This window comes from Chaetodon auriga, chromosome 4, assembly GCF_051107435.1.
Source record: "Chaetodon auriga isolate fChaAug3 chromosome 4, fChaAug3.hap1, whole genome shotgun sequence".
Classification (NCBI taxonomy): Eukaryota; Metazoa; Chordata; class Actinopteri; order Chaetodontiformes; family Chaetodontidae; genus Chaetodon; species Chaetodon auriga.
Genome location: NC_135077.1, coordinates 18,009,981 through 18,037,779, shown reverse-complemented (window position 1 = coordinate 18,037,779; position 27,799 = coordinate 18,009,981). Strand labels below are relative to the sequence as shown.

The window sequence follows — 27,799 nt, the reverse complement described above, 5'->3', positions numbered from 1 at the left end:
GCGGGTCCTTTAATAAGTGAGGTGGAAGTGAGCTCTCAGTTCAGCTTTGGCTCTTTTTCCATGCGGAGCAGCAGCAGACAGGACGGAGCGCGAAGAGGAGAAACAACCGCAGGCGTGAACGCAGCGGAACGTGCAGCCGGTACCAGCTCACCTGACGCATCCGCGTGCGTCACTGTCGTTTGCACACCTGCAGAAGCGTTTAGGTGAGTGATGCGTAACTTCCTGCGTGTTTTTCTTGAGAAAACAACTGAGATTGAATGAAAGTTCGTGTTCGTCCCCGTTTATTCACAGTGAGACTTTTAGATTCACGCGTTCATCCTGGAAACGACCGGACAGAGATGTTTGCTGCTCGTTTGGGTGCAAAGATAAAACGCTTTCGGTGTAACATTTCACCTCATCCAGTGCATCTGCCCACCGTCAACAGTAATCCTGCGTCCCTCACCCAGTTCGCATCTCAGCGCTCAGTGAATCCATTTAGCAAATGAAACCCTCCGCCAAGTTTTTACAAACGGTTTCTCTCACTGTCGGTGCTTTATTTTCTGGATTAACAGCCCTGTGACGTCTTTCCAGATTGTTTCAAACATGCAATTATTCACCTGCTTCTGGAAAAAAGAAAACAAATCTCAATAATTACAGAGCAATATCTAAATGATCTTTTTATCTCAGGGGCTGCAGAAAGTCATTTCATCCCAGTTCATTTATTTTATGCGAAACACCCTGTTTGACTCTTATCAATAATTTGTCCTCCTGCACCATCTAGAAACCTGATTGGTTGCAGCACCCTTTCAGTTTTAGCAAATGACAGTTCCTCTGTTGCTAATTCTCACCATTGTGTCCCTCAAGGGTCCGCTCTTGACCCTCTGTTGTTCTCAATATACACTGGCATGAAAAAGTTTGACCCTCCTCGGCGTGTATCACAGCTTGTAAAGGCTCCAGGTCTTGTTTGGGGGATTTTCACCCATTCTTCCTGCAAAAGGCGCCTTTCATGCTCTGCTCCTCTGAGGTCTATCCACAAATTTTCATCCATGTGTAGGTCAGGGGGACAGTGGCAAAACCCTCAGCTTGTGCCTCTTGAGGTGTTCACTGTAGATTTTTTTGTGTTTAGGATCATTACCCTGTTGTAGAAGCCATTTTCATCTTCAGCTTGGTGTGCCGTACAGTACAGAGGTCTGCTTTTCTGGATATTCTGCACTTGTTTTGCCTCCAAACATACTTTTGTTCATTGCTGCCAGAATGTACTATTTTTACTTCAAAATCGCATCAGGCTTGTTGAGTTGTTCCTTTGCAAACCATCACTCCAATCTTCCTGAGGGTCTTTTGCAGTCAAATGGGAGGGTTTGATTTGTCTTTCTAGTAATCCCCTAATTTCCTGCCATTTCCCAAAAACATTACACACTGAGGAAACAGCAACCTGAAAACACTTTGCTGTCCTCTTACAGTCTTCTCCTGCTTTGTGGGCATCAGTTATCTTAATTTTCAGAGAGCTAGGGAGCTGATTGGAGGAGTCCGTGGCTGCTGATTGTTGGGATAATGTTTGATGAGTCACGTTATTTGTAAAGCTTTGAAATTTGCTGATGAATCACAACTGTGAACAAGCCATAGTCGTGAGAAGCTAATTAAGGTCTGAGACTTTGGTAAAAGTTATGGGAGCTCAAATCTCTTGGGGTGCCCAGACTTTTTCAGGATTCATTTTAGATATGCATCCAATCTCAAGAAGTGAAAGCATCCAGACAGGCCTGTGTCAGCAATCCATTTACACCAACAGCAGATCTATTCCCAAGACAAATGAAGTCTTTTCATCTTGGATTTGGGAACCGCTGCTTTAAAAAGCCGTTTCAGTGCTGTTTTCCACTCCTTTCAGGCTTTATGCTAAGCTTCATGCCAGGCTAATCACCTTCTGTCCTGTGTGAGAGTGGTAGCTTCTCATCGAACTTTCAGTCAGAGAGTGAATTAGCACATTTCCCATTATGTCAAAATATGCCTTTACCACCAGTTTAGTAAACTACATTTTTGGATGAGATAATCATTGCATCCCTGTGACTAATTGATTGGAACAATTCTTTGCACATCAATCAATGAAAATGGTGTTTAGTTCTATTCCTATTATCACCACCCGTCTTCATATAACATTGTTCCAGCAGCACATCACAAAGCCATATTCATGTCATTAGTTGGCTCCATTCATCCTCATAGATAAACTAAGTGGATTAAAGTCTCATTACGTTTGCCTGCGCTCTGTCTACCCCTGTGTGTGTGTGTGTGTGTGTGTGTGTGTGTGTGTGTGTGTGTGTGTGTGTTCCTTTGATCTGTAGTTTTTCTATGGCAGCTGTTTTTTCAGTCACTGTGACATTAGAGGTGCTTGAATGCAGTGCGTGATTCTGGGAACAGGACGTAGAGAGTGATGCAGTCAAGGCTGCATAACTCTCCCACCGCTGCAGTACACTGTGCTGCAGCTGCAGCGCTGAAACCGTGGGACTCCTGTGATCAAAATGCACACTTACGTCACTGTTTCAGACAATAATTGGCTGATTTGTCACAATGCATGACAAGTTACACATCAAGGCTGCTCAGGGAAGTGAAGGCAAACTGCTTTTACTTCTACTCTGCTAATTGATTACGCACCATATATATGTACTCCAGTCCACTACACTGTAACATCACCACCAACTGAGGTCTCAAAAATCAAGACCCCACTTTCTTGGTGCAGATAAATTGTTGTGAAAACTGAGCATCAAAAGCTGCAGAGTATGGACTCAGAACTCCGTTTCACTCCTTCATACTTTGATTTTTCATTTAAATACCAACCTTTTGTGGCTGTTTTTGCACAGACAAAACTGAGTGTTGGAGGACTTTGGCTTCTTGAGGGAATTTAAAAAAAAAATTGAAAGAAACATTGAAAATCAAGTTTATGTTTCTGAAAGTAAGGTATTAAAAAGTTTTGATTTGGTACCTCGTATTTTAATCTTCTGGAATTCAGTAGATGTTTTGTTGAGTAGTAAGGTGGCCATGAGCGTTTCATTATCCAGATAAACACTTTTTCCATTGCAAACGCTGACTGGTGTTGGTATTGATGATTTCCTTCGGTGACTGAAGGCCCTGCAGGCTGAACTGTCGCCCTGTGACACTTTAACCTCCCAGGATCAATGGGCTCACTGCTGTGAGCTCTGCTGCGGCTCTGCAGCGACGTCTGTCTACGTAAAGCTAATTGATTAGCGCTGGACGTCAGCCAGCTTAGTGACTCTTAACCGAGTAGTAGCTCTGAGCGTCTGAGTGTGAAGGATTTGGAGAAGTGACAGTGTGTTTGTGTGTTAAGGGTCATAACAACATATACTGCAAAACTAACTCCACCAGCTTACTGTGCGTGTAGAAGTTTATAAAAGCTCTGATGCTGAAGTGAGTACAATGATACAGGTTGTTATTAACATTGTGTGTATATGTGTGTGTACAGATGTGTTGATATGTATATGAATCTTCATCTGCCTTTTATCCTGTATTGCCCTCTTTGATGTGACAATGAGACTTGGGTTACATCAGGAAAATGTTTTTTCCTGTATGTATTTCCCCTCTTTTTCTCTGCTGATTACTTATTTTGTGTTGTTCTTGTGTTCCTTTTGACCTTGTGTAATAACCAAAAAAATTAATATTTCTTTGCAGTTGTCACAAATCATAATTAAGCTGAATTTTTATATTTTTTATTTGAACCAGGGGTGCTGCTGCATCTCCTTTAAGGTGGACTGCTCCTCTGGGTTTACAGCCAAATGTAAATTATTTGTTTTGGTTTGGACCAAATGGAAAAGCTGATGGTGTGATAGCGGACAAAAACTCACGGCTGAAAAGGGCACTCAGCTTCCGTACCTTTGCCTGGTCTTCTTCCGGGGGACAGTTGTTGTATTCCAGGTAGGTCAACAGGCTCACAGATGGGACTGCTCTTTCCATGACCAGGAAGGTCTCAACCTTGCAGCTACTGCTCCACCTCTTCTTGGTGGGCTCAATGACGATGCGACAAAGAACTGCTCATGATGCACAAAATGGATGCCTTTGAAAATGGCAGATTTCAACAAAGACATGCAGTATATCAATTTCATATATCTGCATTTAGATCTACAAACAGGTTGTTGTTGATAGCTACTTGTACCTTTGTTGGTCACTGACACTCCTGGTAATTGGTACATAGGTGTGTTTTCACACACTGTCTGCAACAACATACTGAAGACAAATTATCCCTGTGTAGGTATTCATGTCCAGTACGTGGTAGCTGTCTCTGTGCTGCGTGTTCAAAAACAGTAGAAGAAGAATGACACTTTATAATTAAACATGGCAGCTTCCCTCACGGCCGATCAGAGGTGTTGATCTTATTGATTATGTTAAAGCTGCAGGCTAGCTCTTCACCGTGTTTCCAGTCTTTATGCTAAGCTAAGCTAACTGTCTCCAAGCTCCAGCTCAGTACTGTATCAAATAAGTGTCTTCTTCTTCTTTGTTTTCTTCTTCATCTTCCAATGTCCATCTGTTGCCAGAGCCTACAGTAGCATCTTCCATCAGCACAAAACCAAAAAATATTCAACATTCAGTTCTATAAAACAGAGAAAAGCATTTAATCCTCACATTTAAGCTCGAAGCAGCAAATGTTTGGCATTTCTGCCTGATGACTGAAGGGTGCTGCACGCCTACACAGGTGCTTTCAATTATTCTGGCTGGTTGGACCTCTGCAGAGGATGATGTTGGGCGCAGCTATGATGGGAGTTACACGAGGTCACCAAAGAGTCAAGAAGCTGTCAGTCAAGCACAGTTTATACCGTCATGCACAAAGAGTGCTGAGAGGAGCTTTAATCAGATTGATTCAGTGAGTGTGTCCCATGATTGATTGATTAACTGACTCTTTATTTCAATACACAACATAAAATCCAACTTTATAGTGTCTGGAACTGAGGCTGGGATAATGAGAGTTCTGATAAATCAGCTCTAAGGTGAAACAACCTTCAGACTTCCTTCTCCTGAAGCTGCCAACACTCGGTGTGCTCACTGCTCATAATGTCAAGGTATAATGTGATGTTTGTGTCATGCTCCAGCCAGCAGGGGCTACCAGCGTTGCACAAAAGGAGCATGACCCTCCCAAATAATCACCACAGGCATGAGAGTAGACTGATGGTTCTTCTTAAAATGTGCCTGGTCATGAGTTGGCAGTGCAAGCCCAAACCATTCCAGTAAGTCCTATGTGAATGAAAGGAATATGTAGTGTGGTATACAGTACCGCGGTCCATAAATCTGACCCTTCTTGATGACTCGTTTCAGCTAATTGGTTACTTGAGCTCACCTCTCAGTGTCATTCAGACTGATTCATCTGCAGGGTCTCACTGGCTGCACTTTTGCATGTAGATTGAGTAATTTCTTCATTTAAGGGAACGAGAGAAGCATTAACCCACAGTCTGGTATTCTATTATTATTCTATTCTTTCTTGGTCCAATGTCTCATTTTCTACACAGTGGGCTGCAGTTAATTATTGGACTCCCCTCAGTTATCGTTTGACTCAGACTGGCAATTAACCCTCACCCTGGATATGCATTTAGTTGTTTTTGTGTTTCTTATTTTTGACTGCCTGTTCATGCCCACTTACACTCTCACAGGGATCAAAGTGGCATCATTAGTCTAGTTGACAGCTGTGTTGTAAATTGTGCGTACAGTATGTTGTTGGAGCTCAAATTGTGGATCTTTAAGAGACACAATGAAGCTGGTTTCCCTTCCCTTTCCCCTGTCATGTTTAGATAAGTTGAAAATGGATTGCATCATGGTATTCCTGTGTCCGTTCAGAGCCATTTTCTGTGCTGTAAGTAATCCAGTTAAGTGGGAGTGAATGTACAGAGGGAAAACAGATGCATTTGGATAATTACTGCAAATGCTGTTTGTGGCCTGCCAATAAGATTAAAGCTTTCAAGAAATGGAGAAACTCTCGAGGGGCATATATGTCTGTGTTATGAGGCGTTTGTGTGTTCCTGTCTGTAGGAAAGTGCGTGATTGTGTCTGTGTGTGTGTGTGTGTGTCTGTGTGTGTGTGTGTGTGTCTGTGTGTGTCTGTGTGTGTCTGTATGTGTACAGCCAGCGTGAATGATTTTGTTGTTGTGGAACCACCAGTGTTTCTCTGCCAAGACGGAAGTATGAAAACTGTGGTAACAATAAGGGGAAGGCTGCCCTCAGAACAGGATGCTTATATTGCTATCATGTTTCTGGACATTGGAATGAAGTACTACTAATAATGAGATACTAATATAAACACTATATACAGCAAAAAGTCCCAGCTATCAAACTTCAGTACATTTGTGGTACCAACTAAAATATGTCAACAGAGTTAGATTTGTAGTATCGTTCTTATGACGGGGTCCATTTTGTAGCAGTTCTGGAGCTTTTGAGCATTTCACATTATCTTCATCAGCAAAATGCTCAGTTGTTCAATTTTCCTGATGATGAAAATCCTTAAAATTGATCCAGAGAATTCATCACATTTAATTTAGTGTCATGATATGTTGCTAAAAAACACAAATTCCAGCCTCTCAGTGGCTCAAGATGAAAAGCCAATGGATCATCTGGAGACACTGAATGTCTGAATGTACAAGATTTCATGGCAATCCATCTGATAGTTGATGATTTGTGTTTATTATTATTGGATGTGTGTGTTTATCCTGGTGATTTCTGGGTGAGGCAGTCATCTTGTCCCTCCTGAGTTGTCGTCTTCTGTAGTTCTGTTGCATCACCTCTGTCTTGTTTACCAGCTTTGTGTCGGTGCAGGGAGTCCCCCGAGGCTAACGGGACATTTAGCAACATGCTCGTTTAGCTGGTGAATATCTGCAGTTTCCCCCTCGGCGCTATCATGTTCTGTGTGTGACTGCACTGTGATCATTCAGGAATCAGGCCTGTTATGGTTATTGTGGCTTACTGTGACCATTTGTGGGCCATCTTGTTTCAATTACTGTGACTTTGGCCAAGTCTTCAACCCTCACGTCATCGATTTTTCAGGAACGGCAATGAGAAAGTACATTTGTTTTACGCTCTGCAGTCGAAAACTCAGGCACCTTAAAGGGGGAAATAGAGCATGTGTACATTTTCTTGGAAATGGAGATACAATTGCGCGCATGGAGTCGGGGTTAAACTTGACAAAAAGAAACAAACAAGATGCAGCATGTAATACAAAGACAGGCCAGCACTTGAACTAATGAAATAATGTGACTCCTGTTGGATGTTTGGTTTCTCTCTGTCAGAGGCCCGTCCTCTGTCACTCCTTATCTGTTTCTTTAGTCATGCCTCTGGGACTCTTGCCCTCACTGGGGGTTAAAGAGCAGCACAAGCTTTAAGCCCAACCTCCCGCAGCCTCACCAAACCCTCTGATTGGTCTGTGGTTTCCCTCTACACCACCGACCGGCCCTCCCCCCTCTGTCTCGCTCGCCCTGTCAGTCTGTTTGGATTATTGTAACAGCTCAGGCTTCCCACATGCACACCCCTCTCTGCCCACTGCACAAACGGCAGCATATCAGAGATGAGACGGATTAGGTGACAGACAGCAGCGTTTGTTTTCACCCCAGAGAGGAGAGAGGAGAGGAGAGCAGCCATGGAGTTGAAGTAAGTGGGATGTTTGGGATTTACAGATGGAGAGGAGGATTGGAAAGAGTGAGTAATAGCTGGAAAAATGACATGAGGGGAGGGGAAAAAAAGGAAAGATTTATGATTATAGGGGAACCTGTGGTGGTGTTTTGGAAATGTCCTTAAGCAGGGTGCAATGTTGATGTGCTTCTGTAACAGGAAAAGGTAATTATGCCTCTAAAGATGCCTCTGTAATTTCTGGTTATTACCCTGCAAGTCTTGTGAGCTCATACTTGAAATACAGGTTCCAGCTTCAGTTTATGAGCTCTCAGGTGTTCACAATGAGAAATACATTTCGCTTTCGCTCAGCAGATGTGTTTCCAGTGGCAGGTGAATACGTACTGTATGCTGGCAAGAAAATATTTGCTTGACTCTCATTTCCTTTTCCTGTTTATCATGTTCAGGGGCCTCGGCTCAGCTGTCTTGAAACCAAGCAGGTGCACTGTGCATGTCCATACTCTGTGTGCTGAGAAGAAGTACTGTCTCCCAGGGCTTTACAGTCTGGGCAACATGTGACCTCCTCCTTCTGTAGACCAATGATTTGGTTAAAAACACTTATTTGATTCATCGCATATCATCCAAAGTAGTTGTAAGTCTGTTGTTTATCAGCGTGCAGGATGAAATCAACAACAATAGAAAAGCAGAGTCAGCAGCTGACTCTGATGAAATATGACATTCAACTATGTTGGCAGTAATGATTAAATGCTGTAATGACGGTTACTCATTTACTGTTAATTAGTTACCGCATTACAGCTATTTTCTGGATGCGGTTAGATTAAGTAAATAAGTAAATAATCACACAGACTGCTAATGCTACAGGCAATGTGCAAAAACAGAAAAACAAACAAAATTAAGGACATTTCATACAATCATTTATTACAACACATTATTCTAATAAATCATTATCTTGAATTTTCAACAGAAGCGAAGTTAATCTATAGAATAAATCTTCATTAAAAACAATCTGTCACCTTTAGTATGACTATGATCAGTGCCATGTAGGAGGACTAAAACCGTTTTCTGCTTATGCAGTTTGTCTGGACATTGAGCCACAATGAATTCTGCTTGACAGATGTGCAGCGTGGACAGTTTCCAATGGCTCTATGCTTGCACATGTGTAGGCCTTAATTAGAGGTTAGTTGTCAACTTGCAGGCACTAACGCACTCAGACAGAGCATTGTCTTATCTTGTGTCACCAGAATACACAGTTGGACAGATATGTGGCCCAGTGACGCATTGACATGAGGTTTCCTCATTCACTCAGAGTGCAGCCCTTTTCTCTCAAACATACATTTGACCCCACAGACCTTAAAGACTGGCAGTGAATTCGGTCTCTCAACAGGAATATTACACAACTCTCAGATGAAATCAAAGGTTTTAGCATTTATTAATTGCAAAAATGTGTTCACGACCTTAAAATGCTGCTCAGGAAATTGTTTCAAATTTATTTTGAGGTTTAAACCCCCATTGACCACTTTCATCAGATGCTGCTGCTCGTCTTCAGAGAGGAGGAGTGGAGGTGGAGTTTATTGAACGAGGATGTTGCGGCCGCAGTCGTGCTCTGCTGCTGTAATCTCTCATCATCCCGCCCCCAGTGGATGCTTTAGATTAGCATGAGAGTGTTTTTAAATTCAAGGGTTGGGCTTATGTCACCCTTTCCAGCACTGGAGGCATGTAAAGCCTCCATTTCTCTGAAATTCAAAGCAAGAAGAAAAGAGAAAATAAAGGAGTGGTTTGATTATTTTGTGGTAATGTTCTGGAGCTGCTGCTGAATAATTACAGCGTCTGGAGATTGACAGTCTCAGAATTTAAGTGTTTTATTGTGAAATTGTTGCAGCGCTGATGAAACGGTACGATTAGAGGATCACGATGGACATGAAGCTTATAATCAGACCATCTGGCTTTAAGATTGAAAGCACAATAAATGCCGAAAACAAACTGCAACTGTCAGAACTCACATAAAAATCAGTTGTAGAGATGATATAGTGTATCGCAAGGGTGGAGTTAGCCTAGCTTAGCATACAGACTCGAAGCAACTTCCCCTGAAACCAAGAAGCAGTAGTAGCACCAGCTGTAGTAGTGGTTATAGTAGTAGTAGCACAATTGTTTTTTTTTATTCATGCTAGCCTCCCATCAGCCTCAGCTGTGCCAACAGCCCACAGCAGTGCTTTGGCTCTTAGTCTTGCATTACTGTTTGCCTACAGATTAAACAAATAAGATGTTAATAGTTGAGCTTCGAGGTGATAGTAAGCGTAAATTTGAACCACAGACTGTGTGTTAGTAGACGGAGATGCCAGGTCTGAACAGTGAAGACACTGTGGAGGTGCTTTAAACCTGCAACCATCCAGTCTTTCTGTTATGCTAGGCTAATCGCTCCCCAACTCTTGCACTTCATGCACAGACATGAAAGCGGTATGGATTTTCTAAACTTAAATATTCCTTTAAGTGTATCAGTCTTTGCCTCCAGTATGTTGTGGTATGAGAGCTTGCAGCTAACACGGCAAACCTAGTAGCCTAATTAGCCTTAGCACAAGCTCGTTTGTGACATTTGTGTACACGTATTATACAGCTGCATGGGCTGGACCGAGCGCTCAATGGAAACTATTTGGTGGCACGGTGGTAACACTGTCAGCTCACAGCTAGAAGGTCCTGGGTTCGATTCCTGCTGTGGGCGCCGGGGGCGTGTCCTCCACCATGCCTTCGGTGCCTGCTGCTCGAGGAAAAAGGGGCCTTTCTGTGTGGAGTTTGCATGTTCTCCCCGTGTTCACCAGGGGTATCATCCTGCATGCAAGAAGATCACCACCTGACCAATTGTGACAAAAGGGAACTGGGTCCTGTCGGCTGGCAGCCCGCCGCTCCTGGTCTGCCGCGGAGGAAGGACTTGCTGGGATGGGATAAATGGGGAGAAAAGAATTTCACAAATGCATGGCGTGTGCAGTTTCCCTCCCTGTAACCTTGTATGAATTGTGACTAATCTCTCCAATCAAAAAACAATCCTCTTTTTAAGAGTCTTGAGAAAGTTTACATTCATTAAAAACACTTGTGCAAACAAGAACAAAATGTTATTCACTGTGGAAAGGTGTGCAGACTATGACAGTATTTATAGAAGTGCAGAACAATTAAAAAACAATCTCAAGATAATAAAATCTGATGATGTAAAATGCGGTTGCTCCACGTGTCCTGTTACTCTCCTCTCATCTGATCTCAACATGAGAGCGTAACAGTGAACCTTCATGTGACTCTTGGACTTCTGACCTGACAAATGACTCAGTCTTACATCATCAAACAGTATGAAAGTAATGTGCAGGTGGAGTGAGACAAGCCAGCCAGTTTACCCACAGACCCACCTGTTTGTCTCCACTCTGGTTGTTTACACTTTGAAAGCGGTCATTCAGACTGGGCAGTGTCGTTATTGTGCAGGGTGACCTGGCAATTTTGTGTGTTTAGAAACAGGGAGATGGTAAAAACAGCTGAGGTCAGTGCTCTGGAAAGAGCTGTGGGATGGACACCAGAGGAAGACCCAGAGTTACATACAAGCCGCTGCGGCCACAATGTCAACCAAAACCTAAAATATACCTAAAAGAACTGTTTGAAAACGGCTTCCTCTTCGTGCTGGTGAGTGGAAATGAGCTGGTTTAAAATGACAGCTTGCCCCAGATTCTCCACATGCAACAGTTAAAGCTTAATATTGCTTAAAGTTGCCTTTTCTTCAATGAGGATTGGTTAGGGGAGGAGTAGGTGTTGTTTTTTGCTTCACAGTAGTCTTGAGTGTCTTAATGCATCAGGGGTGGTCATGTGGGTGTGAACAGTGAAACAACAAAAACAGGTTAAGTGACGTGTTTTCTCCTCATTATTTGGATGTGTGTGTTATGTGTTTGTGCCCCAGAGCTATGAGCGTCTCTACCGGCCTTCTAGAGATGTGACGGTCCTCCTGGATTCTTTGAAAGGGAATGAATGTCAGTCTGTGGGTTTGTTGATCCACCACCTAAGTCCTGACTGAAATATCTCCACATTTTTCAAACATTCATGGTCCTCAGAGGGTGACTTTTCCCCCAGGAGGTTGACATTTGTGATTTTGAGTGCCAGAATAAATTGTGATAACTTTGGTGCTCCATTAACTTCATTTAGCACCATCACCAACAAAACTAATGACATTCCCATTAGATATTTAGCAAATGTTAGCATGCTAGCATGCTAAAATCAGATGGCGAACGTTGTACCTGCATTGTTTTCATTTTTATTGCATTAGCATTTAGCTCAAAGCACCACTGTGCCTCAGTGCAGCCATTAGCATTACTGAAACTCTTAGTATTGTTGAAATATATTTATATAAATAAGAGTTTGACGGCCTCTTTTCATGTTCATGTAATAAAACCAACAACAGCATCAGAAAACACTAATAACTTTGATTTAGCTGTTGCTAATGTTAGCATTAAAAGGCCTGTCGGTCCATTTGAAAGCAGGTTCCAGTGGCAAGGCTGACACTTCAGTTTCCATCCGGATTGCAGCCTCTGCATTTTGACAAATCAAAGTGATGAGGAGGTGTGTTGGTTATAGAAGCTGATGGCTGTGAGGGTGTGATGTGTTAAACAGAGTCTGCAGATCCAAATTGAAGGCAGCCTATAACCAATCATTAATCCTTTAGGTATCCTGTGGAGGTTTTCACCACTAGGTAGGGCTGTGGAGCAATGTTTTTGTGTTTTGTTTATAAAAGTACCTTTAAAACATAAAGATCATAATGCACTGTATCTTTCTGATTGTTGATGAAGCCCATGAAAAGACCAACAATATGTTTGTTCATCTGTCTCTACACTGTCAGCCTTTGAATCCAGGTTTGGAAACTGCTTGTTGTATTCGCTCAACTGCACACACAGAAGTGACTGTCCAGCCCTTGTGTTTTCATCTGTCCTCCGGAGCTGCGTTGGTTCCTCTTGTTCTGTGTCCCACTCACTGACTGACTCAGAGCTCGCTGACTTTGGCAGAGGCTCAGATGAGATCACTGGAACAGCCTCGGAGCTGCCAGGCATAACGAAACGTGTGAAAAAGCTCCGTCAAGAGCAGCTTGTGTTGTTCAAATTGAAAGGTAGAAAAGCTACAAAGGAACTGAAGAAATCCCCTTGTATTATTTTTTTTTTATTGGCTGGCAGAAATTTCAAATTTCAAAGATAAGATCATTCAAATCAGGCTATAGTCTTGTGAAATATGGGCAAAATTCCTATTGCTGATTAGATTACAATGCGTGTTGCTGTTTTTTGGTGTTTTCAGTGGAAATTCCCCTCTTCATGTTTTTATTGTCTTTCCTCCAGTAGATCCATTTTGATTTGGAGCACATTGATCTTGAACTGACTCCAAATGACATAATGTTATTTGAAGACATTCCCAATAAAGGGACATTTTTGAAATATTCTTCCTCCAACTATTGAAGTCATTCATGTGCAATTATGATGCAAAAATGCGCAGCTTGAGCTTCATTCAGAGGGTCTGTGTTTTCACTCACACAGCAGTGCAGTGCAGCGACTGAGACCCCGGCCTCTGAAATCACACGAGCCCTCATCTTTTCTCAAAAAGGAGTTTCACAAGTTTCACCTCAGAGTTATGTCAGCAAATTATGAAGGAATAACAACATATTGCAAGAACTAGTCTACCTGTGCTATACCATGCATCATAGTGATTGTGAAGTGTGTGTGCATGAAGGAATGTGTGCATGCGCATACAAGAGTGTCTGTTTTTAGTTGATAATCATGATTCTCTTTCATCTTTTGTCTCTTCTTTACTTGCTCTGTCTCTGCATGCACAGTGACTCAGCAGCATGCACACGCCCACCACCCCCCACACACATACATACATTGAGAAAGCTCCCTTTGGCTTAAACTCTGTTGGCCATGGAGGGGACCCATAACTGCTGTCCCTCTTGATCTGAGATCACAAGCCGTCAGCCAGTACTCACTCACATACTCCTGATGCTGCACACGCTCACTGCTGCAGTGAGCCAGCATTTACTTGAGAGAGAGAGAGACAGACAGAGAGAGAGAGAGAGGGGGGAGGAGGAGGTGGAGGAGGGAGATGAATGGATGAGGCAGACTGAGCCAAGAACGCAAGTGACGGGAGGAGAGGAAGTGGTGAGGCAGAGTAAAGGAGAGAGAGATGGGAAGAGATGAGGTAAAAACTGAAATGCATTCTGCCTGAAACGCCCCCCTCAACTCGGCACCCACAAACACACAGAGGAGCTATCTGGCTCGCACACATCCTCTCGTCTCCTGTTTGGTTCCTCGCTGCTACCTGGAGGGAGGCATCACTGCATGTGAGAGCGGACATGAGGTGAAGGCAGGGTGAGGGTGCACACGTTCTGCTCGTTTGGCTCACATGGAGCCAGCGTTTCGGTCTGTGCGCAGGAGTGGATGCCGCCTGTTGATCCCATAGATGCAGCACTGTAAGTCTTCCTATTCATCACATTATGAAGGAAATAATGAGCCCTTTGGATTAGCTGGTGTTGTTGTTTCAAGCTCATGTTTTTGTAGGATTTTAACTGTCCTCTCTTGGAGTCACAGCATGCGAAGAAGACGCTAAAATATCTCCCTTTTTCATGTGTACCCTCCGCTGCGTATTAGATGATGGCTCAATCCAGCAGGAATTATTCCGCTTAGCTGGTGCGGATCTGATTATGTAAGAGGGAAGCGTTTGTGTGGCTGCTGCGACCTTGTGCACCGTCAGCACTGGGCTGCTTCTGCTGTCCTGTTGTGGCTGTCTGCAGGATTTAGGAATTGCAGTTTTATAATCGGTGCCATATTTTGATGCTCTGTTTATCTGCTTAATCCGGTCCGTGGGGCTGGTAAGTTATTAAAATATAGAGCTTTTGTGTTTGTGCATGCCTGTGCTGGAGTAGAGTGTTTGTGCCATTCATATCTTGCAGATGCAAAAGATTTCTTTCCTTTTTATGTGTATGAATGAAGGCTGAAGCCTCTAAAGCTACTTTTGGTTTACGAGAGGGTCAAATGTTGGATTGTGAGCAGCTTGTTGAAGTCTGTAACTTGCTTTGTAAAATTGAACTGAGCTGCAACACATAACTATTTAACCACTGACAGCAAACACATGACACACCAGTCATGTAACATGTTGTACATTTTGGTAATAATAACCCACTGACAGCATGACAGCTTCATTATGACAATCATTTTATCCACCGCTCTCCATTTTCAGGCTTACCAAATCACCACATCGCAGTAACAGGATCTGCTTTCAGAGAAAGGACAGAGAGGAGCAGGATTGTATGACAGAGAGATAAAGATTAAGAGCAAATGGAAGAGAGAAGAGGAGAAAGAGAGCATGCACCGTAGAAAGAAGTCCAGTCCCGGAGGGTTTCCTCTCAGCAGCAGAGGTGGCCTGTTTCTGTGCCTGTCTTCAATGAGAAGAGACAATAAAAGCACTGACACACTTTCTGTGTCTAAGTTAGCTGCCAGACAGCATTACAGAAACGCCGGCCATTAAACTGAAGGATGCAGCAAAAGGGTGATTCAGATAAAACTGGAGAACATGTTTGACTTCACGATTAAGAAGAATCAGGACGAGTATGGTGCTGTAGTTTATTTTTATAGGTCTTTCACTTATGAGTGCTGAACAGAGTTTTTTGCTCTCACTTCATAATCAAATATTTATCGCTCAAAGTGCCTTTTAAGACAAACAGCCAGCCAGCAGCTCACATTCACTGACTGCTGCTGCTGCGGTTTCCAACATGCGGGTTGAGACCCTCAGAGAGGTCGCAGGATAAATTCTGCTGAGTCTATGTGTGGGATAGTAGGTAACCCAATATCAGTTCTGATCCCTCAAATGATCTGCAAATCTGAATATTTTCAAAACAACTGTCTTAATCAGTCACATCTGGCAGATAGCTGATCCGCTTAATGAGGTCAGTGCAGGTGGTTCTGAAGCCATTCAAATCAACCAAACTGAGAAGGCGGCATCACTCTTTGTTCAAGGCCTGGATGAAACTGTTTGGTGTCCTCAGGGCAAAAATGTGTAAATTGATAACAGATGTGCAATTAAATGAGTTATTAAAAACAAACTGAGGCATGACTGCAGTGCTTTGATGCCCCTGGGGGTCTGGTGCTCCTGGTCAGTTGTCTGCCTTGTTTGGTTGGTGATCCAGCTTTGGCTTTGGTTGAACTGCTCGCACCGCCTGGACACAAACCACCTGTGGCCTGCATTACTGCTGCATTCACGTGCACCTCAGATGGTTCCATTTCATGAGTTTGAAAGTTGTCCTGACTTTGGTGTGTTCGTGAGCGTTCATGAGTTCACTTGAATGAATAGCACTGACCGAGCACATCAGCTAAAAGGTTTTCTAGCCTCTGCGTTGTGCGGCTCTCTGCGTTAATGTTTCTCCTCTCGGCTCCGCCCATGCATTCCCACTCGGCCAATGATGTCACACAAATCTAAATTATTTTTCTTTGCTTTGGGAAAGTTTCACAAATGTGAAAAAAATCACAATCAAACGAGTAATAGCTGGCCTTCTTTACAGTAGGAGGCCTCTTATGTAATGGTGGTCTATGGAAAACTGTTTTTGGTGCAGGGGGTTTTTTATTGTTGCAGTACCATGAATGACCACAGGGACACATTGGCTAGATTTGATCAAAAGCTCCAGAACAGCTACTAAAAAGACCTTAAGGTGTGATTATTTTGTCAACTGCTGTCTCTGAAGGTCAAGGATGACGTGAGTCCACGAAACTGCAAATGTTTTGATCCACACATGCTTTGCAAACATTTGAAGTTAAAACCTCAGTTCGACCTTTCGGCCTCTTCACAGCCTCTCAGGTGTTGTATCTGCTCCCAGGATGAAAAATGAATTATATGTAAATGAGTTTACCCACTGACCTAAAGGAAAGACATGAAGCAGCTGGTTTTATCTCGATCGCCTGCTGATTGAGGGGATGTTTTCAGTCACTGTTTCTAATCTTAATACCTCTATTTACAGGTTTGACTTAAAGCCTGTAGCCACAGGCGCTGATTGGTGTGTCTGTTTGTGCTTTTGACACTTCCTCTCTCACTGAGGGGATGGCAGGAAGAGGGCATTCTGCTGTAATCTTTGATCTTTACGGCCCACCTCCGCCGGTCATCGCTGTGTGTTTGATCATACTACGTGGTGTCTTTTTGCTACGTCCTCACATCTCATCCTCCCTCTGTTTCGCTCGGCAGGGTGCAGGGTAAGAGGAAGAGGGACTCCTATGTCAGAGTTTTAGGATGGCCAGTGAAGGCTCCACTATTCCCAGCCCCGTGGTCCGCCAGATTGACAAGCAGTTCTTGATCTGCAGCATATGTCTGGACCGCTACGAAAACCCCAAAGTACTGCCCTGCCTGCACACCTTCTGTGAGAGGTGAGTGATGCTGTAACGCAGTGATTCATGTTTTAATCCTGTGGACTGTGTGTACCGGACCAGTGTGTGTGTGTGTGTGTGTGTGTGTGTGTGTCTTGAGGTTTAAATGTGCAAATGAGTGGAAAAAGCAAATTCAGATGTAGGATTTCTATGTTTTCATTACAGCATGACAGAAAGTGGGATATGCAGCAGTACTGTCTGTATTTGTAATCAGTACTGTGTGGTTTTTGTTGTATCGGTGCCATCCTCTCTGAGAGCCAGCCTTTGTTTCTGACACAAAAGAGAAACTGTGGACTGTGCCTGTCCGTCCCTTCCTCTGGTCGCTTCTGGAGAGTCATTAAGACAATTGTTTTCTCTTATATAATATATTCGTTTCTCCAACGTCCGTGTGTGTGGTGGTATTTGCTCTTGATATGATCAAATCCAAGTTGTTGTGAAGTTATAGTTTCAACTTTTTTTGTGTGTCCTGAGCTTCAATTTATCAGCCAGATCCAACAATATTTCAACATAATTTATGCTTGTAAAACCTAAGTGCATTTTTAAAGTGTGTTATGAAGCTAAATTCTCTGTGGTAGAAAGACATTACAGCACTGATGTGCACACAGGTTGAAAGCCTCCTTTACTCTAATGTATTTCTGACCACATCCAACATGATGCTGAGTGGAGTGACCGCACTCATCAGTGATGTAATGGTGCTCTTTATTAGATGCACATGTACAGTTCAGTGCAATCGATCACAAGAGCCAGGCAATAGATTGGTGAAGTTTATTTTTTCATTTTAGTGTTTATTGCATTCAGAGCCTAAATATCCTCACACCAGAGGAACCACCGGCACCCGAGGAGCCTGGTTATTGAGCCATATGTGGGTTTAACCTTAGCAAATTTACTGAAATGATCAAAAGGACCAATGCAAACTTTAAATGCATGATCATATATGATCTTTAGAGGCTAGTCTCCGTGATCAGAAAGTTACACAATAACTTAAATCCTTATTAAAGATTGTGAGTGTCTGCTCCACAGACCCTCAAAGGTGCTCATGTTGCCGATTAGATCTGCTCAGGTGGGAGGGTCGCTTTACATGACAGCAAACACCACTCAGAAGAATTTAATAAACACCTTCTCAGACATGGTGTCAACAAAACGGAACATTATAAGATTCACAGTGGCTGAATTTATTGGATTATGTCAGAGCTGTTGTATTTGATTGCACTACACTGTGCAGGTGTAGATAATAAACTGGGAGAGACAGTAACTCAGTTTGTTCTGCTACTGGAAATCACTTCTGGGCTGTAAGTATTTCAGCCACTGGATGGAATTAAAGGCAGGATTTTTAGCTGTCTTCATCCAGTTTACAGGTCAAAGAACTGATTATGAATGGGTTTGCAGAGATTACAGTTTTGAATGTTTTTGTTTAATTATTTTTAATTTATAGGCAGTCACGAAAACAGAAAGAATAAAACTGGATCTCAAGAGACTTCTCAGTTGCATAATGTTTCCTATGTCTTCTCTCTTCTCTCACACCACCTACACCTTTCTCCACACTCTCTTTGATACAACACTCCCCCTGCCCTCCTCCTCCAGGTGCCTGCAGAACTACATCCCGGCCCACAGCCTCACACTGTCGTGCCCCGTGTGCCGCCAGACCTCGATCCTGCCGGAGAAGGGTGTGGCGGCATTGCAGAATAACTTCTTCATCACCAACCTGATGGACGTGCTGCAGCGGGCGCCCGACAGCTGCAGCCAGGAGGCCGCCGCTCTCAACAACATCACCACTGTGGCTACAGGCCAGCTGCTCTCCTGCCCCAACCATGGAGGCAACGTAAGGGTTCTGCCTATTCATTTCACACATAAAACATTTTTCTACAAACAAATGTGGCACAATGCATCTGTATATGTGTAACTGAGAGGTAATAAGGCAAGTTCATAGGTCACACGTTCAGGTTTTGGTCATTCTTTTTAAGGGTCACTGTCAGACTAAAGTTCACTATTTTGGAAGATAAAGTATCCACAAAAATATTAGTAGAAATTATAGATAGAAAAGACTAATAGTCGACTACAGCCTGCAACGGCTGTATGAGGCTGTATGTTGGCATGGGGTTTGAGCTAAATGCTAGACTGCATGCTAACATGCTCACAAGGACAATGCTAACATGCCAATGTTCAGCAGATATAATGGTTACCATGTTCACCATCTTAGTTTTGTGTGTTGGCATGTTAACATTTGCTAATTAGCACTAAGGACAGCTGATGCTGGTGGGAAGTATTGGACAAACTTTAAATTTGACCAGAAGCAAGATGAAAAGTGAATAGAACCAAATTTCCTGTGAACCAAAAATGTCAACATGCTGGTGGTGCTAGAGGAAGAGTCATTAGAGTCTGTAGGCATCAGCATCTGGGGGACATAAATGTCTGTACTTCACAGTAATCCATCCAATAGTTAAGATATTTCAGTCTGAACCAAAGCGGTGCACCAATCAGTGCTGCCATTAGCCACGTTCCAAATGTGGCTAAAAACATTTTGGACTAAACCACAACCCCATATTTAAGTCTAACCTCTGGTTTTTCCTCTTCTGCAGGTCATGGAGTTTTACTGTCCGCCTTGTGAGACGGCCATGTGTCAGGAGTGTACCAGTGGCGAACATGGAGAACATCCAACTGTGCCTCTAAAAGACGTAGTGGAACAACACAAGGCCTCGTTACAGGACCAGCTAGACGCTGTTAAGAAGAGGTACAACAGCAGCATTATGTAAACGTCATTATACTGCAGTACAGACTTCATGCACATTACTCCGTAGTTGTAGCAGCCATGATGGCATGAATGAAACAAACCTCCTTTATGGGCTCGCTCCGTCATATGACTGTTTACTCACTACGTGCAGGGGCATGTCCGGACCTCTTTGACTGGGGTGGCCCTGACTTACGCATGAAGTCGTGTCTCCGTCACATTTGGGGACATTGTCTTCCACTCATTTCTTGTACACTTACATTAACCACAACCACGACTTGCCTGATCATAACCTAGCCTGAGCTGAACCTGAATGCAACATTGCACATTCAAAAACACTCATCACACAGGTAGTTCGATCTAAGGTCCAGCCTCTCACTGGACAGATAGCCAATCTTACTTCGGGATAATAACTAATCAGATTTCCAGAGTGGCCGGAGCCACCCCTGACCGCCCCCTGGACATGCCCCTGGCTAAGTGAAAACTCCACTCATTCCTCCGGTCCCTCTGTCGCTCCCAGGCTGCCAGAGATCGACACAGCCCTGCAGACGCTGTCAGAGATCCTACAGCAGCTGACCAATCAGAAGAGCTCCATTGAGGATGACATCCACGCCACCTTTGACGAGCTGCAGAAGACACTGAATGTCCGCAAGAGCGTTTTACTCATGGAGCTGGAGGTCAACTACGGTCTCAAGCAGAAGGTGAAGTACCACGGTTTGAACACTTTAATTTAGCTGACACGTGCAGAGTGTCGCTGCAGTGTTGTGCTTTCCGGCTGTTGCCACAATAATAAGTTTGAGTTTTTTAATCAGCGCAAAGCGTGAGTTTTTGGGAGATTATGACAAGAGGAAATAATACAGAAAGAAATAATTAACATGAACACAACATTGACCTAATTACAGTCTATTTTTGGAAAGCATTCAACCTATCACAGGCTCCTCATCTGGCTTTTTGCTGATCTGTGTGTCAGGGGCTCAGCTGGCCTGATAGGCGATTAACAGGCAGGAAGAGGGGGAGGCTGTGGAGCTGGTGCACCACCCCAGTCCTGACAACCAATCACCCAGCCTGGTGAGGAGCCTGCTGCCGCCCCCTCAAGGAGCTCCCATCACATGGGTTGTTAATGATTTACAATCCGCTGGCTGGTGCGCAGCAAAAACACTGGAGCCAAAGGGAGCGTCGGATATGTGACTTTCAGCTGTGTTGGTGCTTGTAGCTAGATGGAGCCAGTGTACTGTATGCACACTTGGGTTGATTTGGGTGTGTCATGTGCAGTGAGAGAACACACTGCGGCTTCGCTCTTCATGCTGGAAACACTTCAGCCTCTTCCTCTGCAGCTTGATCGCTAGTCTTACAGTATGTGTGTCTCCAGAGCTTCACAGTGTGAATTCATATGAAGAGAAAGAGATAGCAGAAGGTGTTTGGAGACTCTAGTCAGAGATATCAGGTTCAATGGCCTCTCTTGTTGGAGAAGAAGAGGAGTGTGATGGTCAGATGGGGGTGAGTGTGTTTTGGTGCTTTCATCAGGGTGCAGTGATGTCCCACTAATCTTAAAGTGCAAAGAACGTCCTCTTTATAACACTTGAAGTAAAGCACACTGAGAGATGTCATGATCTGAACGTGACTTGTATTAGCTTGTTATTAGCTAAAATGGTAACACTTCCTAATGTTACAAAACACATGCATAAGTAAGGCATAACTAACGCATGACTATTAATGTATGATGTCACATATCTTGAATTCCTCTTCTTCATCGTGCATGAAGTTAGACGTGACCAAATCCAGTTAAATCAAATTAGTTACCAAGTTACATGGAAAAGGGAATATGAGACCCCTTTTATCAGAGCTAAGAGGAGACATGTGGGCTCTTTGAACTGATTTTTGTTGTTGCTGTTGAAAGATATGATGTGTAGCACAGAAGAGGATGAAGACACCTCCCAGCTGTCAGTTGATGAACCCTGACATTATTCTTCCTGATCTGAATGGAGGGTCTGAGGATGGAGGCTCTCTTATGCTGCACAGATATATATCATCTGACTCGATACAGTACGAGAGACCGTTTCTGCTGACTGTTTGGTTGTGACAGTAACTGGAACAGTAAATTCACAGAGAGATTTCTGCATGTCGCTGCAGGATGAGTCTTCATCTGTTTTCATGAACAGTCTCTGCAGCTGCGTGTGAGGACTTTGGTTGGTTTGCGTGTTAAGAATCACAACAACTCTGGGATAAAATGTTGAATTTATTGTCTGTAATTTATCTATAAATTATCTTTCTATCTATAATTTACTATAAGAAGGAAAACCCACTCTTTGGTTGACCTGCTCACAGCATGTAGACATGTGATGAGGGGATGCCAAAAGGGCTCCCAAGCCAAGACTGCTGGTCTATCTAACCCCGCTGCCCCCTGGTGTGTCTTTGTGTAGGTGCTCCAAGCCCAGCTGGACACGCTGCTGCAGGGCCAGGAGGGCATCAACAGCAGCTGTAACTTCACAGAGCAGGCGCTGAGTCACGGCACCGAGGCCGAGGTGCTGCTGGTGAAGAAACAGATGAGCGAGCGTCTCGTCGAGCTCGCCAGCCAGGAGCTTCCTCTGCAGCCCGGAGAGAACGACCAGCTGGACTTTCTCGTGGAGACGGACGGACTGAAGAAGTCCATCCACAACCTGGGTACTATTGTGACGACTAACGCTGTGGCCTCTGAGACTGTGGCTACTGGTGAAGGGCTGCGGCACTGTGTGGTGGGGGTTCCCACCTCCATCACCATAACCACTAAAGACAAAGACAGAGAGCTGTGCAAGATGGGTAACGCAGTCATCACTGCAGAACTCTCCTCACCTGATGGCAGCAAAGGTGAAGGAGAGATACTGGACAACAAGAACGGCACCTACGAGTACCTGTTCACAGCTCCTAAAGAGGGGACTTTTAATTTATCGCTGCGTCTGTACGACCAGCACATCAAAGGAAGCCCCTTTAAGATAAAGGCCACCAAGTCCATAGATGTGTCACCAACTTCAGACGGCGTGAAGAAGAGGCTGAAGTCTCCAGGCAGCGGTCACATCAAGCAGAAGGCCATCAAGAGGCCGGCCAGTATGTACAGCACAGGGAGGAGGAAAGAGAACCCCATCGAGGACGACCTCATCTTCAGAATCGGTGAGAGAGCAGATGTCCTAAGGATCGTTTGTTACGCAGCATGGTGCAGTTAACTTGATAAAACTCCATTCAAATATCAGTTCTTCACCAGCTTAGTCACAACAACACTCTACTAATATGTGTACGGTTATATTTTGTGTTTTTCAGGCACAAAAGGAAGAAACAAAGGGGAGTTCACTAATCTGCAGGGAGTGGCGGCCTCCTCTCTGGGAAAGGTGCTGATAGCAGACAGCAACAACCAGTGTGTCCAGGTAAAAATAACACTGAAGAGGTTTGCTGGAGCGCCATAACTCATCACTGCTCAGTGACCTTTGCCATCTCCTTTGAGCTTAATGCTGTGTTTTTTTAAATGTGTATTGCACTGCAGATTTTCTCAAACGATGGTCAGTTCAAAAGCCGCTTCGGTGTCCGGGGCAGGACTCCGGGTCAGCTGCAGCGGCCAACAGGTGTGGCCGTCCACCCCAACGGTGACATCATCATTGCGGACTATGACAACAAATGGGTCAGCATCTTTTCAAGTGAGGGCAAGTTTAAGGTGAGTCGAGCTCTGCCTTAATTCATATATAGGCTGTCTGTGGGGCAAAGTAATATGACGTCATCATTTCAGTGTTACTGTATCAGTGATTCAAACAGCAGAACAGGTGCGCTGTAAGCCCCGCCCCGCCTCATTTGCAACTTTCCCACCTCATTTGCACATTTCTGCAGAGCTGCACAGATTTTCCACTTCCCTCTTCAATCTATTTCTGTGTGGATGCTGAATTCTGAAAGAAAAGTGCACATTTTAAAGTGAAAATGTCTTGTTGCTTTCTTGCTTACAGTCAGAGCAGAGTTGTAACCATTGCCATATGTTGATACACCCATGTTTTTAACAGAGAGCAGCCTGCAGCTCATTCGCTGAAGGCTGGCCTTCTCTCAAACACTGTCACACAGCTATTTATACAGTATTTATGTCTGTAGTGTGTGTGTGTGTGTGTGTGTGTGTGTGTGTGTGTACTGGTTAAGCGTAAGTCACATACAAGACGAGATAGAACATTTTAAAGGGATTCTGTGTACGTGTCAGGTATGCATGTACCATTATGCAGTAACATTTGCTCTGGTATTACTCTTCCAACACTGTTACAATTCTGTTATATGTAATATTATGTATTCTGAATATTATATTATGTGCATCTAATATTCATAATTATGTTTTATTCTTCCCCAGAATAAGATTGGCTCAGGGAAGCTGATGGGCCCTAAAGGCGTGTCAGTGGACAGAAACGGCCACGTGATCGTGGTCGACAACAAGTCCTGCTGCGTCTTCATCTTTCAGCTCAACGGCAAGCTGGTCACCAAGTTCGGTAATCGCGGCAACGGTGACAGGCAGTTTGCAGGTACACTCAATGGTAATATGTGCACTGCCCCTTACAGCCTCTCTCCGACCAGCTCACATCTGCATGCGGAATGAAGACGTATGCCAGACCAGGAACCATAAAGATCCCATCATCCTTTGACTTCAGAGGTTTTTCAGAATCATAGATAAGACAAAGACCGCAGACGCAGACTTTTATCATGTCCGTTTTAAGGTCCAGTCTGTAGGATTTAGAGAGATCTATTGATGGAAATGGTATCTAATGTTCAGAATTATGTTTTCATTAGAGTAAACGCCTGAAAATAGAATCACTGTGTTTCAATTACCTTAGATTGAGCTTTTCATACCTACAGAAGAAGCAGCTCCTCTTCCACAGAGTCCGCCATGTTGCACTATCATGTTTCTACAGAAGCCCAGAGCGGACAAACCAAACACTGACACCAGAGAGCGCCTTCCTTGTTTTTGGGTTTTGAGCAGTCACCGTAGAGGAGGGCGAGGCAAGGGCTGTTCAGTTAGTTGCAATCTGCCTTCTTACCACTAGATGCCACTAAATCCTGCACACTGGACCTTTAAAACATTATGACAAAATACAAATTTCGTTTTTTTATTGTTGATTAAATGGTCCTAAAACAGCATGTAGTAGGAACCACCTGTTATGGTATGAATATTTCAGGACAAACTTTGTTGTTTTTTCCTGTTTTCGTTCTCATTAAATGCACTCGTCTACTTTTTAACTTGCATGTCCTCCAAACCACCTGCCATGAAGTTGTTCTCTAAACTGAATTGCTTCTGTCTGATTTTGACCAGCAGCTCTTATCTGAGACCTTGTTGTTGTTGTTTCTTTATCATTAAGGTCCTCACTTCGCTGCTGTCAACAACAACAATGAAATCATCGTGACAGATTTCCACAACCACTCAGTCAAGGTAAGTACAATATCAGGCAGATTTTAGTACTAAAACGGAGGCTTCATGGTAGACTTTTGTCTTTTATTGATTCTCTTCCTTAGTAGTTTTCCCTCCAAGTGTCTGATAATATAATATGTATTGATTAAATTTTGCTTACTGCGTCGACACACGTTTTATTTTTTTAAGTCATTTTACATTTTACATTATTGTCTCCATGCTGTTAACCCCCCCCCCCCCCAAAAAAAAAAAAAATATATATATAGGTGTTCAACACAGAAGGAGAGTTCTTGCTGAAGTTTGGCTCTAACGGCGAGGGAAACGGCCAGTTCAACGCGCCCACGGGGGTGGCGGTGGATATCAATGGAAACATCATAGTGGCAGACTGGGGCAACAGCAGGATACAGGTCAGTGCAAAGTGTCACCTTAACAAGTCTTAAGAAAAAACAAGTGTTGCATAAAGTCTGTCTTTATGGCAAATTCATTTATCACCAGACCCAGTGTCATACAAACTAGACTTTAGATTTTGAATGCAATACTGTGCCATTTTCGGACCCATATACAAACGATGTACTTCATCTGTACATCAGCCAAATGTGTAAATATGATAATCTCATTTTAACAGCACCTGATTTTTGCCTGTACAGGAAAAGCTGGTTTCACATCAGATTCCAAACTTCCCACACTATACTCAGTGATTTAATGACCTAATTGTATATTGTTATTAATATAAACTGCAAATGAAGTGGGAGACAGAACATCTGCTGGTTTTATCCCAATAAAGAGGGTCTTGATTTTACATTTCTCTCTCTCTCAGGTGTTTGATGGAAGCGGTTCGTTCCTGTCCTACATCAACACGTCAGCAGACCCGCTGTACGGCCCGCAGGGACTGGCGCTCACCTCTGACGGACACGTTGTGGTTGCAGATTCAGGAAACCACTGCTTCAAAATCTACCGCTACCTGCAGTAGTGTCTCTTCTCCCTCTGCACAAACTGTACAGTGTATATATAGAAACTCTCACATGCACTCATCACTATGGAGCCGCTGGCAGATTTGCACTCATCCGCTCACCCGTTCATCCTCGAATCGTGCCGTCGTCGTGCCATCTGTTTGACCGTTGTATGTCTGTGGCGTCACCTGTGGCGCCGTGGGAACAACAGAGTGACAGTTATTTGTGCTCTGAATGAAGTGTGAGGATCTATGATATTCACAGACAGCTGCTGCTGATTGGTTCTGTGAGGAGTCACTCATAACCTTGTTCACATTCCATCATCAATACTCTTATTTGAAAGATAAGTATTGTATATTAGACCTTTGATTTGTTGTGACATTCAGGTAAAATGGAAAATAATTCAATTGCACTTGTTCCTCAAAATAATGGTTGGACACTGTGTAAAGTAAATAAGTACATTAGTCACCTGAAAAATAATGGGAATTCTCTTTATAGTTCCAGTAACTGCAGCTTCCTGTTAAACGCTCTCAAGAGTCACATTTTGCCTGTTCCCTATAAAAGAACAATCTTCCACCTACTGTGGGCAGCAGGGTATTTTAGAGCATGATTAAGCATCTCTGTGCATGCTGTTTTTACTAATAAACACCAGAAAAGCTACTGTGCACTATATAGAAATTGATATCAGGCAGATACTTAAATACATCACCAAAAGAAACTTTAAATCGAAGCACTATTTCAGTAATACTTCTACCTACATGTGAAAGTGACTAGTCGATGTTTAATGTCATCACTTAAAATTAACACAGGTGTTTACTAAAAATATGCCGATGACTTCTGCTTAATTGGTTTTACAAAAACGCACAGTGTGTTTGTGTGTGCAAGGCGAGTGTGAGAGTGTCGTGATCAGTTAAGGTACCAAGCAAAAGCTACTTGATATGTTGAATTACAATCTGCTGTGTGTGGGCGCGTGTGTGTTTGGGTGTGTCGTGTATGAAGCCTCTTGTCATTTTGACTTACGATCTACTGTGATTATGTTCAAACATCTTAAAATTTGCTGCAGGGGTTGAGAATACAGCTAAAAATGGGGTGAGTGGGGTGTGGAAGTCCTCACTGAAAGGGTGTGCTCATCAGTCTAATATGACAGAGCTGCAGAACTGTGATCACCTTCACTCCTTCCCATGTGCTCTTATGTCCTTCAAAAAATCTGTAGAACTACTAACAAGTTGTGTTTTAGTAAAACAGTTTGTCTGTCCTCCAGAAAAGATGCGTAAGAGCGTAGTTCAACAGTGGAGGTGTATGTTGTAATAATGCACTGTGCTCCTGATAGAAAGCCTTAGTCAAAATCTGTTTGTCTTCAAGCACACAGTTTTCATTACATGTAATCCTGAATTTGGTCATCCATTTTCTACACAATCCTGTTAAATTGTTTTCCATTGTCTTGTTTTTATTTGTTATGCCAAATGGAATTAAAGTGCCCATAGGAAAGAATATGGTGTTTGTATTTGAAGTTGTCTTGTACAAACTACATGTTGTAAGATGCATTTAATGTTAACTCCACAGCTGATAAAACAGTGTTACAATGATATTAAGTTGTGTTATTTAATTAGTGTAGCAGCTACTAGTTTGCAGACTGACATCATGTCAAATGTCCTTTGCATGTTCATGATTCTACGAGTCTGTTAAGGATCACATGTATAGTATTTCTCCCTACAGTGGTGATTAATCAATGT

The 27,799-nt window shown here is 43.3% G+C and overlaps 1 protein-coding gene across 8 annotated transcripts; it reads left to right on the top strand.

The window, feature by feature from the left end:
- Positions 1-27,557, top strand: trim2a (tripartite motif containing 2a). 8 transcript variants are annotated; one of them, XM_076727743.1, is made up of 12 exons: positions 1-203; positions 16,815-16,993; positions 18,575-18,812; positions 19,570-19,721; positions 20,239-20,419; positions 22,139-22,862; positions 23,010-23,113; positions 23,230-23,397; positions 24,067-24,235; positions 25,067-25,137; positions 25,383-25,523; positions 25,934-27,557. In XM_076727743.1, the coding sequence occupies exons 2-12, from the start codon at positions 16,860-16,862 to the stop codon at positions 26,084-26,086; spliced, it is 2,235 nt and encodes a 744-aa protein (XP_076583858.1). In that variant the 5' UTR covers positions 1-203; positions 16,815-16,859; the 3' UTR covers positions 26,087-27,557. The 8 variants fall into 8 exon arrangements, with proteins under 8 accessions (XP_076583858.1, XP_076583853.1, XP_076583856.1 ...); XM_076727738.1 differs by having other exon boundaries at positions 38-203; positions 24,067-24,247; XM_076727741.1 differs by lacking the exon at positions 1-203 and adding an exon at positions 7,438-7,604.
- The last annotated feature ends 242 nt before the right edge of the window (positions 27,558-27,799 follow it).

Coding starts and splice junctions, on each gene's coding strand:
- trim2a (XM_076727738.1), top strand. CDS start 16,860: ATGGCCAGTGAAGGCTCCACTATTCCCAGCCCCGTGGTCCGCCAGATT. Junction 23,114..23,229: donor GCAACAACCAGTGTGTCCAG/GTAAAAATAACA, acceptor ATTGCACTGCAG/ATTTTCTCAAACGATGGTCA. Junction 23,398..24,066: donor CAAGTGAGGGCAAGTTTAAG/GTGAGTCGAGCT, acceptor ATTCTTCCCCAG/AATAAGATTGGCTCAGGGAA.